Source organism: Hypanus sabinus, chromosome 9, assembly GCF_030144855.1.
Source record: "Hypanus sabinus isolate sHypSab1 chromosome 9, sHypSab1.hap1, whole genome shotgun sequence".
NCBI classification, from domain to species: Eukaryota; Metazoa; Chordata; class Chondrichthyes; order Myliobatiformes; family Dasyatidae; genus Hypanus; species Hypanus sabinus.
In genome coordinates, this window is record NC_082714.1 from 90,843,340 (window position 1) to 90,856,038 (window position 12,699).

Below are 12,699 nucleotides of genomic sequence, written 5' to 3' on the forward strand. Positions count from 1 at the left end.
ATTATAGGCTGATGAGTCTGACATCAGCAGAGGGAAAGTTATTGGAAGGTGTTCTGAGGGACTGGATATAGGAGTATTTGGATAGACGGGGACTGATTAGCAATAGTCAGGACTACCAGCTGGGAAAATGGTCTGAAAAATGGCAGATGGAATTGAATGCAGATGAGTGTGAGGTTTTGCACTTTGGGAAGACTGACCAGATAGGATTGCAGAGTGAATTGTAGGGCACTGAGGAATACAGATCCATAAGTGGTGTCACAGATAGACAGGGTCATAAAGAAGGGTATTGGCGCACTGGCCTTCAAAAATCATGGTATGAGTACAGGAGTCGGAAGGTTCTGTGGAAATTGTATAAGATGTTGCTGAGGCTAATTTGGAGTATCGTGTACAATTTTTGGTCACCTGCCTACAGAGAAGATGTGAATAAGGTTGAAAGACCACAGAGAAAATTTACAAGGATGTTACCAGGATTTGAAGATCTGAGTTACAGGGAAAGTTTGAACAGGTTAGGACTTTATTCCCTCGATTTCAACGTTTAAAAGAAGTTTGGGTAGGTATGTGGATGGGACGGGGGGGTAGAGGGCTATGGACCAGGTGCAGGTCGATGGGACGAGGCAGATTAATGGTTTGGCACAGACTAGATGGGCCAAAGGGCCTGCTTCTGCACTGTCATGTTCTATGCCTCTATATTCAGTATGTTGTGTGTGGGTGTTTGTGGTATGTGTCTGTGTGGGGCTGTGGACATAACTATGCGTGTGTGAACGTGAGAGTGAGTGTAACCCACTGCAGAGACTCACCACATTGTACTGTTTGTTGAAAGCTTTAGTGATGAGTTGCCTTTGGTCCCAGGTGCGATTGGAGAGGATTTTGACAATAGCAGCTTCGTCAACTCCTGTGGGGTGGAAAGAGAGCACGGAGTGAGGTGGGTCCCAGCACAGGATGTGCGATGAGGGAGTGCTGTGCTGCAGGAGGGGCAGTGAGCAGGAAGCATGGTGTGGTGACAATTTGCTTCGGATTTGCAGCGTCTGCAGATGTTTCTTTGCCTTTCCGTCCCTGAAATGAAGCTGGGGAGGAGCAGTGGGCGCAGTTCTTCATCCCACCACTGAGCGGCGGCACCAAGGCACCTCCATGGCTGCTCTCTGTTCCAGGACCTCCTGAATAGAGGGAAGGGAAGGGGGTCCCTCGGAAGGGAGCGGTGGGGGGGGGGGGGGTGACTGAGTGATCAGTACCTTTCACATCCATTGCCTGCTTCAGAGCCTTCGCATCGTCTTCAGCAAAGAAGTTGGCGTAAGGTTTCAGGGTGGCCAGACCTCCCCAGTTCATTGGCTGCAAAGGAAAGGAGGAACAGTGAGTATGGGTGAGACCAGGAGGGACATTAGCGAGCACAGAGAGAGAGTTCACACGTAGAATTAAAGTCCTAAGTCACTGGGGGGGGGGGGGTGTTACAGACTGGGATCTAATCGGAGGGTTCAGGAGGGTTATATATAGAATAACAGATCTCCAGGGGTGGGTTACAGACTGGGATCTAACCGGGGGGTTCAGGAGGTTTGTATATAGAATAACAGATCTCCAGGGGTGGGTTACAGACTGGGATCTAATCGGGGGTGTTCAGGTGGTTTATATATAGAATAACAGATCTCCAGGGGTGGGTTACAGACTGGGATCTAACCGGGGGGGGGGGGGTGTTCAGGTGGTTTATATATAGAATAACAGATCTCCAGGGGTGTGTTACAGACTGGGATCTAATCGAGGGGTTCAGGAGGTTTATATATAGAATAACAGATCTCCAGGGGTGGGTTACAGACTGGGATCTAATCAAGGGGTTCAGGAGATTTATATATAGAATAACAGATCTCCAGGGGTGGGTTACAGACTGGGATCTAACCGGGGGGTTCAGGAGGTTTGTATATAGAATAACAGATCTCCAGGGGTGGGTACCAGACTGGGATCTAATCGGGGGGTTCAGGAGGTTTAGGTATTGAATGATAGATCTCCAGGGGTGGGTTACAGGTTGGTATCTAATCCAGGGGTCTGGATTACAGGGATTTTACAGGGATTAGGATGGGGGGGGCGTTATATTCAGAATAACACTTCCGTAGAATGGGTCACAGACTGGTTGGGGGATTGAGTTGGAAAGTAATGTTGCATTTCGACAAATCCCTGGTTCAACCACACTTGGAGAATTGTGCTCAGTTCTGGTCTCCTCATTATAGGAAGCTTTAGAGAGGATGCAGTGATTTACCAGGATACTGTCTGGATTGGAGAGCACATCTTATGAGGTAAGGTTGAGTGAACTAGGACTTTTCCCTTTGCAGCGAAGGGAGATGAGAGGTAGAGGTGTAGAAGATGATAAGTGGAATAGAGTAGACAGCCAGAGAGTTTTTCCCAGGGCGACCGTGACCAATACCATAGGACCTCTGGTAAGTATGGGGGGTGGGGGGATGTCAGAGGTAATTATTTCTAAACAGAGAATGTGGAACGCACTACCAGGGGCAGTGGTAGAGGCAGATACATTAGGAATATTGAGAAGATTATTAAATAGGCAATGGATATATGACTTCAGAGGGTTACGGACAGTGTGTGAGGAAAGGATCAGATTAATTATGGAGTCAGCACAACATCGTGGGCTGAGGGGCCTATACTGTGCTGGAATGTTATTTCACTGAGCAGTCACAGGCCTCATGGGAAAATTCAGACCCCTGGGGCACCTGAGACCCACAGCGGGTCTGTCGTCTCTATTTGTGTGACAGACAGAGCGGGAGAGAAAAAGAGTCAGAGAGAAAGTGTGAGGGAGAGAGTGAGAGAGTCTGTGTTATGAATGTGTCTGCTCAATCCAGAAATCATCCTCTGATCCCTTTAGCCAAATGGCAATTAACATTTCTGAGGCATTTTTATGATAATTGGAAACATTCTCCACACAGTTTCAGTATCCTGAAACCATTCTCAGTGCAACAAACTGAACTTCTTTCTAAGCTTCAAGGGAAAACAAATATCTTAAAATGTAAAAATTGCTCTGATGGAAATTACTGAATAAACAGAACACAGTTATCCCATCACACACTCCCGGGGTCAGACACAGAGTGAAACTCCCTCCACACTATCCCACCACCCACTCCCGGGGTCAGACACAGAGTGAATCTCCCTCCACACCGTCCCATCACACACTCCCGGGGTCAGACACAGAGTAAAACTCCCTCTGCACCGTCCCACCACCCACTCCCGGGGTCAGACACAGAGTGAAACTCCCTCCACACCGTCCCATCACACACTCCCGGGGTCAGACACAGAGTGAAACTCCCTCCACTCCGTCCCATCACACACTCCCGGGGTCAGACACAGAGTGAAATTCCCTCCACACTGTCCCATCACACACTCCCGCAGTCAGACAGAGAGTAAAACTCCCTCCACACTGTCCCATCACACACTCCCGGGGTCAGACACAGAGTGAAGCTCCCTCCACATCGTCCCATCACACACTCCCGGGGTCAGACACAGAGTGAAGCTCCCTCCACACCGTCCCATCACACACTCCCGGGGTCAGACACAGAGTGAAGCTCCCTCCACATCGTCCCATCACACACTCCCGGGGTCAGACACAGAGTGAAGCTCCCTCCACATCGTCCCATCACACACTCCCGGGGTCAGACACAGAGTGAAGCTCCCTCCACACCGTCCCATCACACACTCCTGGGGTCAGACACAGAGTGAAACTCCCTCCACACAGTCCGATCACACACACCTGGGATCAGACACAGAGTGAAGCTCCCTCCACACAGTCCCATCACACACTCCCGGGGTAAGACACAGAGTGAAGCTCCCTCCACATCGTCCCATCACACACTCCTGGGGTCAGACACAGAGTGAAGCTCACTCCACACTGTCCCATCTCACACACCCGGGGTCAGACACAGAGTGAAACTCCCACCACACCGTCCCATCACACACTCCCGGGGTCAGACATAGAGTGAAACTCCCTCTACACCATCCCATCACACACTCCCGGTGTCAGACACAGAGTGAAGCTCCCTCCACACCGTCCCATCACACACTCCCGGGGTCAGACACAGAGTGAAACTCCCTCCACACCGTCCCATCACACACTCCCGGGGTCAGACACAGAGTGAAGCTCCCTCCACATCGTCCCATCACACACTCCCGGGGTCAGACACAGAGTGAAGCTCCCTCCACACCGTCCCATCACACACTCCCGTGGTCAGACACAGAGTGAAGCTCCCTCTACACTGTCCCATCACACACTCCCGGGGTCAGACGCAGAGTGAAACTCCCTCCACACCGTCCCATCACACACTCCCGGGGTCAGACACAGAGTGAAGCTCCCTCCACACTGTCCCATCACACACTCCCGGGATCAGACACAGAGTGAAGCTCCCTCCACACCGTCCCATCACACACTCCCAGGGTCAGACACAGAGTGAAACTCCCTCCACACCGTCCCATCACACACTCCCGGGGTCAGACACAGAGTGAAGCTCCCTCCACACTGTCCCATCACACACTCCCGGGATCAGACACAGAGTGAAGCTCCCTCCACACTGTCCCATCACACACTCCCGGGGTCAGACACAGAGTGAAACTCCCTCCACACCGTCCCATCACACACTCCCGGGGTCAGACACAGAGTGAAGCTCCCTCCACACTGTCCCATCACACACTCCCGGGATCAGACACAGAGTGAAACTCCCCCTACACTGTCCCATCACACACTCCCGGGGTCAGACACAGAGTGAAGCTCCCTCCACACTGTCCCATCACACACTCCCGGGGTAAGACACAGAGTGAAGCTCCCTCCACATCGTCCCATCACACACTCCTGGGGTCAGACACAGAGTGAAGCTCACTCCACACTGTCCCATCTCACACACCCGGGGTCAGACACAGAGTGAAACTCCCACCACACCGTCCCATCACACACTCCCGGGGTCAGACACAGAGTGAAACTCCCTCTACACCATCCCATCACACACTCCCGGTGTCAGACACAGAGTGAAGCTCCCTCCACACTGTCCCATCACACACTCCCGGGGTCAGACACAGAGTGAAACTCCCTCCACACCGTCCCATCACACACTCCCGGGGTCAGACACAGAGTGAAGCTCCCTCCACACCGTCCCATCACACACTCCCGGGATCAGACACAGAGTGAAGCTCTCTCCACACTGTCCCATCACACACTCTCGGGGTCAGACACAGAGTGAAACTCCCTCCACACCGTCCCATCACACACTCCCGGGGTCAGACACAGAGTGAAGCTCCCTCCACACTGTCCCATCACACACTCCCGGGATCAGACACAGAGTGAAGCTCCCTCCACACTGTCCCATCACACACTCCCGGGGTCAGACACAGAGTGAAACTCCCTCCACACCGTCCCATCACACTCTCCCGGGGTCAGACACAGAGTGAAGCTCCGTCCACACTGTCCCATCACACACTCCCGGGATCAGACACAGAGTGAAACTCCCCCTACACTGTCCCATCACACACTCCCGGGGTCAGACACAGAGTGAAGCTCCCTCCACACTGTCCCATCACACACTCCCGGGGTCAGACACAGAGTGAAGCTCCCTCCACACCGTCCCATCACACACTCCTGGGGTCAGACACAGGTTGAAGCTCCCTCCACACCAGGGGGTCCCAAGTTGTGGTCCAGAGACGCCTTGTTTAATGGTATTGGCACATGGCATAAAAACAGTTGGCACCCTCTGTTCCACACCACCTCCGACTCAGTGACATTCTCTCACACACTTGACAGCTCCGACACCTTACCAAGTGGGCTGGATAGACAGACGGAACAGAGAAACACACACACGTCCCCGTAGTCCCGCGTCTTTTACCAACCCTTCGGCATTCCGCACCGTTTGACGGTAACACCGGCAGAGGGATGCTTACCCGATCCACCTGAACGATCTGACTGAGGATCTCGTTTACAAGCACCATCCTTCCGGCAGACTGCGGGGACAGCAGAGAGGGTTTGCACAGCGTGAGTGTGTACGTCGATGCGGAGAGTCGCCTTCCTGTCTCGCTGACATCCCAGTCAACGTGCTCAGTGACTCGGCCGCCCAGCAATGGCCAGGCTGCTGGGTGAAAGAGGCCTGGAGTCCGGCAGGGAGATGACGGGAGTGTGGTGGGGGCAGGGGTGCATTGACTACTAGAGCGGGCACAGGCAGATGGCTCAAAGTGCTGAGGGAGCACCACAGAGAGGGAGGGAGCTCCTCGCTGTGTGGGGGGGGGCGAGGAGGGATGGGGCACAATTGCACCCCTCAGGGAGTCCCCAGCACCTTACCGACAGTGGCAGAAATTGAACCCCGATTGCTTTTACTGATATTGAGCTCCTGATATAGCCCTTGCACATGGACAAGTGCAATACCCCGATTGCTACTGCCCGGCTGTGCCTCAGTGGGGCCCCCTGCTGGAAAGGGCTGGGTGCTCCCCTATGTGTCACGCTCAGCTGCATTCCTGTGTGAGGCAGGAATCTGGTTCAGCCAGAAGGGCCTGATCAACCTGGAGTGTAGGTGAGGGAGGAAGTGGAGGTGAAGACTGAGTGACGGAGGAAGGGGGAGCCTCTGCTCGAACAAGCAAAGTCCCTGCTGCTGAACCTCCAGCGTGGAGTATCTGGAGGGTTTAAGGCATTGTCCTAAAGCTGTGACCATCCCTCCCACTGTGCTCCTTCCTCGCCCACACCCCCCTCAGTGTGCCCCTCCCTCCCCACTGACAGAAGTCACCCTTATCCTGGGGGTGAGGGGGTCTCCAGTCCACGCACTGCGCTGTGCGGAGAGACGCAGTCCCAGTAAAAGCACGTGTGGAGATCTCCCCCCCATCACAAACCGGGATCTTGCTGTGCCCAAATCAGACGCTCACATTCAAAGACATCTCTTAGGCTGGACACCGGAACGAGTTGCCACATGCAGCCCTCACCCCAAGCAGGTCAGTGCAAGAGGCATGACGACATTGACACACCCCACCCACCATCTGCAAATCCCATGTCTGTAGCCCTTTGACTCCTACCCCCATCCTCTGTCACTCTCCACACTCCTCACACTGCCTGGCCTGCTGACTTTCTCTGGTATTTTGGGGTTTGCTTTTCCCCGTCCGGGTTCCAGAATCGTCACTCGCTTGTTGGGACAAGGTCTGGATGTGAGGGTACAAATTAGTAGCAGGAGGAGGCCATTCGGCCCCAATCAGGAAGAACGATGGCAGATTTAAAGATAATGACTTGAAGAGAAAGACTATTTTCATTTGTCGCATTGAAGCACACGGCGAAACGTGTCGTTTGCGTCAACGACCAACACAGTGGAGGATGTGCTGGGGGCCGCCTGCGAGAGTCGGCACACTTCTGGTGCCATTGAAACCTACCCACAACTTACTAACTCTAACCTATCCGTCTTTGGGTAATGGGAAGAAACGCACTCTGTCACAAGGAGATCGTACCAGCGGACAGGGGCAGGAACTGGCTCTGCATATCTGTCTCTAATTTACAGCCTTTTACTCCTGACCTTTCACCCCTTCCTTATCAAGCACACTGAGCCTCTGCTCCCAACGCCCTTGCTGAGAATTCCAACGTCTCACCCAGTCTCTGGGAAGGAAAATTAAATCACCTCGGGTCCATCTTAACTCACATTTAAATCGTGAGCCCTGGGGGGTCTATAGACCTTTTCACAAGAAACATGCACCCTACACCTTGTCAGATACCAGCCTGGCGGGGTCAGTTTTAAAGAGATCCTAAACACAAGAGATTCAGCAGATGCTGGACATCCACAACAACACACATTAAATGCTGGAGGAATTTAGCAATTTGGGCAGCACCCATGGAGAGGAATAAACTGTTGATGTTTCGGACCATCAGAAAGCCTTAAAGAGAGAACTTCATGTGAGAAAGACTCATTAAACGCATTCTGATCAGAAATCAACTCATTGGAAATTCAAGAGTGAATTTCGGGAAATGTGGGATTATCACTAAATAGTCTTAACATTGAAAGACTCGGCGGGTCAGGCAGCATCTGTGGGGGGAGGCCCAGAGGCAACCTTTCAGGTCTGGAACCCTTCATCAGAACTGGAGAAGCGAGAACGGGGACAGGAGGGTCGGGGTTCCGGGCTGCCCGACTCCAGCGATTTGTTTGGCGTGCGGGCATCCCCTATGTACACCTTTCCATTCTAGCACCTGTGGGGCAGTCGGTCCGGGAGGGAGCCACCGACACGATGAAGGAGGCCACGAACGTGGGTGGGTGGGGGGTCAGTGGAATCAGCGGCGGAACGGAGAGTGAAAAGAAACGGCAGTCTGTACTGCAGGGCCGGAATATTTAAAGGACTTTTGTGAATTGGAGACTCGAGAATGACTCACTTCTCCCGATAAGTTCGTGTATATTCCTTCCTCCACCCGGGGAGTCCTGCTCGTCTCGACTCAGGACAGTCGGAAGACAAGTATTTCCCTAACCTGTCTGTTTGCCCCTCATTCCCCCCGTCTCTCTCTCCCCCTCCCCGCTCCGCGCAGCCTTACCTGAGAGCTGTTTTACTCTGTGAGAGTTCGGTCCGGTTTCGCTGCCTCTCCCTGTGGGCGGGTCACGTACACTCCTCCCCGAGCTCACACACACAAACCAGTCAGTCAGCGGGCAGGGGAGCAGCCAGTCCCGAAACGATCCGTGTGCACCACCTCTCCTACTTGTGTACCTGCCCAAGCACCGTTTAAATATTGCATACGTAATCACTTCCTTTGGCAGCCCGGTCCCTATTCTGCCCACTCTCTGGGTGAACAAGGATCCTGTGAGATCTCTGCCCTCCCGCTTTAACCCTGAGGAGAGGAACGTGCACGTTTGCCCCGTATAGCTGTAAAGCCACCTCACGGTCCAAAGAATAAAGCCCCAGCCTGTCCAACCCCTCTCCATAACCCAGTCCCTCGAGTCTTGGCAATATCCTGGTAAATGCCCTCCACACTCTCTGCACTCCAATGGCATCTTTCCTACAGCAGGGCAACCGCGGTAGCTTAAGCACAGTACAGGAGACGAGGGTTCAATTCCCTGTAGGAGTTTGTACGTTCCCCCGCCACAGCCCAAAGGCTCACCAGTGGTACGTTAACTGGTCATTAATTAGGAACAAATCAGGGGATTGCTGGGTGGCGGAGACTGTGTTTCAATAAATACAACATCCCCACCTCTGTACTCAGTGTCCTGATTGATGAAGGCTGGAGCCTTAGCCGCCCAGTTACCTGTGACTCCACTTTCAGGGAGCCATGTACTCGTATCCCGAGGTCTCTCTGGCCTACAACACTCCCCAGGGACCAACACTCCCCCCTGATCCGTCATCCCAAAACACAGCTCGCGTGTACCCAGATTAAACTGCGTTTGCCATTTCCTGCTCCAGTTTCAGCACAAGCTTTTAATGTCACCGGCAAATTTGCTGACCGCACCTTGCACGTCCTCATGTTACATTGCCCCACCTGCCCCCTTTGAACCATGGTGCTGGGAACCAGGCACCCGCTTTGCACGCAGCAAGCCCCCATACCCAACAAGGGGAATAGATGGGGTGGAGACCATTGACAACTTGGGACGGGATTTGCAGAGCCAGCGGCCCGGGTTCAATTCCCATCGCTGTCTGTTCTCATCGTGGCAGAGAGGTTTTCCTCCTGTTTCCCCCCGCGCTCCAAGGGTGACCGAGATGCTCGGATGCGCTGGAACCATGGCAACATTTGCGGGCTGCCCCCAGCACATTCTCGGATTGCAGCAGTCGTTGACCCGCAAATGATGAATCTCACCGTATGTTTCAATGCACATGTGACAAATTAAGCCATTCTTTATCTTCCTCCTCTGCTCAATGACGCTGTTTACTTCAGCTGCAGCCACCCGAGGCCGGTGTTCGAACCCAACTTGCCTCTGAAACTGCTTCTCACCTATGACTGCAAACTGAATGCCCCATTATTATCAACAGGACTTGCCTGGTTGTGGGGGAGGGTTTAATCTGAATGCCTGGTAGTCCAGTGGTGGTTGTGGGTGGGGGGGGGAATTTCTCCCCAGTCTGTGAGGGGTAAAGAGCTGTGCATTGTGAAGGTATACACATCACCTAGATTGCCATGACTCTCTTTGCAAAGTCAAAGATACAGGGCTAATGGCAGGATTCTTATCAGCGAGGAGGGGCAGAGGGACCTCGAGGTTGCTGCGTAAGGTGATCGGGTGGTTTAGAAGGTCAGAGGAATGAGATCAAGAGCCGTGAGGTAACGTAGTAACTCTATAAAACCCTGGTTAGACCCGCACTTGGAGTCTACAGGATATTCTTTTTACTGGTTATTATTTTATGGGCTGTTCGGGATCCTCGCACTGTGTTTTGCTGTTGAACGGTGATTATCTATTGAGACCAGTACGTGGGAGCAGAGAGAGTTCACCAGGATGCTGCCTGGGTTAGACAGCCCACATCTCTGCCTTACGAGGAAAGGTTGAGTGAGCTAGGGTTAAGGGAGGGTGAGAGGTGTGTAAGAGGGAAGGATAGAGTGGGCAGCCACAGCATAATTGTCATTTACGGATGTTGAACCCACGCCAAAGCGTGGCCACACTTGCTCACCCTCGGAGTGACACAATCACTGTGTGTATTTCGATGAACACCTGACAGATAAAGGTAATGTTGAGTCTTTATAAAACGCAGAGGAGATCGCAAGGGGAGGCCTGCCTACAGGTCCAGTCTCCCACTCTAGGCGTTGGACAGATAGGGCTGGGAGGGAGGAGGAAGGAGACTAGCACAGGTACTGCAGCCTGAATGGCCTCCGCGGCGAGGGAGGAGGCAGATGCGGGATTGTTTCGGGAACAGGGATTTCTGGTTCGACCGGCTCGTCTCCCTACCGCAGAGGCAGCCTCAGGTTTCAGGTAGGGGGGCGGTGTTGAGGTTCCGCACGGGCCGGGCCGCTGCAGGAATCGCCTCTGCCTCACCACACACCCAGTTGGGTGTTGAATCATCCCCCCTACCTCACCCTCCCTCTCTCCCTTTGGAACCGCCTCCTCTGGCTTGGCAGCATTCCCGAGGGTGGAGAGGCAGTGACGCGGTGCTGGGAGCGGCAGGTCTGCTGATCGTATCCACCTAAAACCCTCGGACAATGGCCGGGCTGGACACAGCGGGAGGACGAGACACACACACGCAGGGTTAGAGAGGGTGATAAAGAGAAAGCAGAGTATAGGGGAAATATCACTGGGAATCTATGGGCCAAGACTGCCACCCACTGGTAAATGCTTGTAGGACAGCTGGAGTTCACTGCCCTGGGATTAAGAATGTGCTGACGGCCATTCAGCCCATCTTTCATTCTCTACTACACTTGAACCATTTGACACCGTGTTGAAAACCTTTTGAACTTGTTTAACTTTGACTGGTTCAGGATACCTGTGAAGCCATTACACCAACAATTGTCCAACCCGGCAGCCAAGGTCACACAGCAAGATCCCACATACAGCACGCCGGTGATGCTGGTCAAAAACTTTCCCTCTGGCTCAGAGCGAGGGGTTAGTCATTGTCAGACTCGTTGATGCAAACAATGCGTTTCACTGCATGTTTCAACACACACTTAGCGGTCACCTAACAAAGTGGCTGCTGAGTGTGTGTCCGTCTCTTCTGCCGTTTCAAGGTTTGACATGTGTGTTCAGAGATGCTCTTCTTCACACCAGTGTTGTAATGCGTGGTCATTTGAGTCGCTGAGCTGAACCGGCCTGGATATTCTCCTCTGACCTCTCTCGTTTTCACCACAGGCCTGTCTGTCACAACTTGGTTGTTTGTTGTTTTTCCACTGTAAACTTTAGATAAAAATCCCAGGAGATCACCAGTTTCTGAGATACTCAAACCACCCCATCTGGTACCAACAATCATTTCATCAGAGTCTCTACTTTCTGCGAAGGTTGAGGCAAGTCCATCTCCCACCCCCCATCTTCATCACATTCTACAGGGGCTGTATTGAGAGCATCCTGAGCAGCTGCATCACTGCCTGGTTTGGAAATTGCACCATCTCAGATCGCAAGACCCTGCAGCAGATAGTGAGGTCAGCTGAGAAGATCATTGGGGTCTCTCTTCCCGCCATCACGGACATTTACACTACACGCTGCATCCACAAAGGAAACAGCATTATGAAGGACCCCATGCACCCCTCATACAATCTCTTCTCCCTCCTGCCGTCTGGGAAAAGGCACCGAAGCATTCGGGCTGTCACCACCAGACTATGTAACAGCTTCTTCCCCCAAGCTATCAGACTCCTCAATACCCGAAGCCTGGACTGTTACCTCGCCCTACTGTCCTGTTTATTATTTATTGTAATGCCTGCACTGTTTTTGTGCACTTTATGCAGTCCAGTGTAGGTCTGTAGTCTAGTGTAGCTTTCTCTGTGTTGTTTTTTATTACATAGTTCAGTCTAGTTTTTGTACTGTGTCATGTAACACCGTGGTCCTGAAAAACGTTGTCTCGTTTTTACTGTGTACTGTACCAGCAGTTATGGTCAAAATGACAATAAAAGTGACTTGACTTGACTTGAAAGTTACCTCGATCGCATTTCTTCCCCATTCTGATGTCTCGTCTGAACCTCGTGACCATGTCTGCATGCTTTTATGTACTGAGTTGCTGCCACATGACTAGCTGATTAGATATTTGCATTAACATGGTGTAAAGTGTATTTTGTGACAAGTAAAGCTAATCTTATATCTATCTGTTCCACATTCTAAACAG

The 12,699-nt window shown here is 52.5% G+C and overlaps 1 protein-coding gene across 2 annotated transcripts in view; it reads right to left on the minus strand.

Annotated features, from left to right (window-relative positions):
* LOC132399617 (annexin A2-like) overlaps positions 1–8,652 on the minus strand; it is a 30,969-nt gene extending 22,317 nt beyond the window's left edge. Inside the window, exons 1-4 of one of the 2 annotated variants that reach the window (XM_059980172.1) lie at positions 8,516–8,652; positions 5,911–5,970; positions 1,230–1,326; positions 798–892 (exon numbers count right to left, since the gene is read on the minus strand). In XM_059980172.1, the coding sequence (XP_059836155.1) occupies positions 798–892; positions 1,230–1,326; positions 5,911–5,958 (240 nt within the window). In that variant the 5' untranslated portion in view covers positions 5,959–5,970; positions 8,516–8,652. Of the gene's footprint in view, positions 1–797; positions 893–1,229; positions 1,327–5,910; positions 5,971–8,359; positions 8,470–8,515 lie in introns of those variants that run through there. The other variant, XM_059980173.1, reaches the window with a different exon arrangement.
* Positions 8,653–12,699: the final 4,047 nt, after the last annotated feature.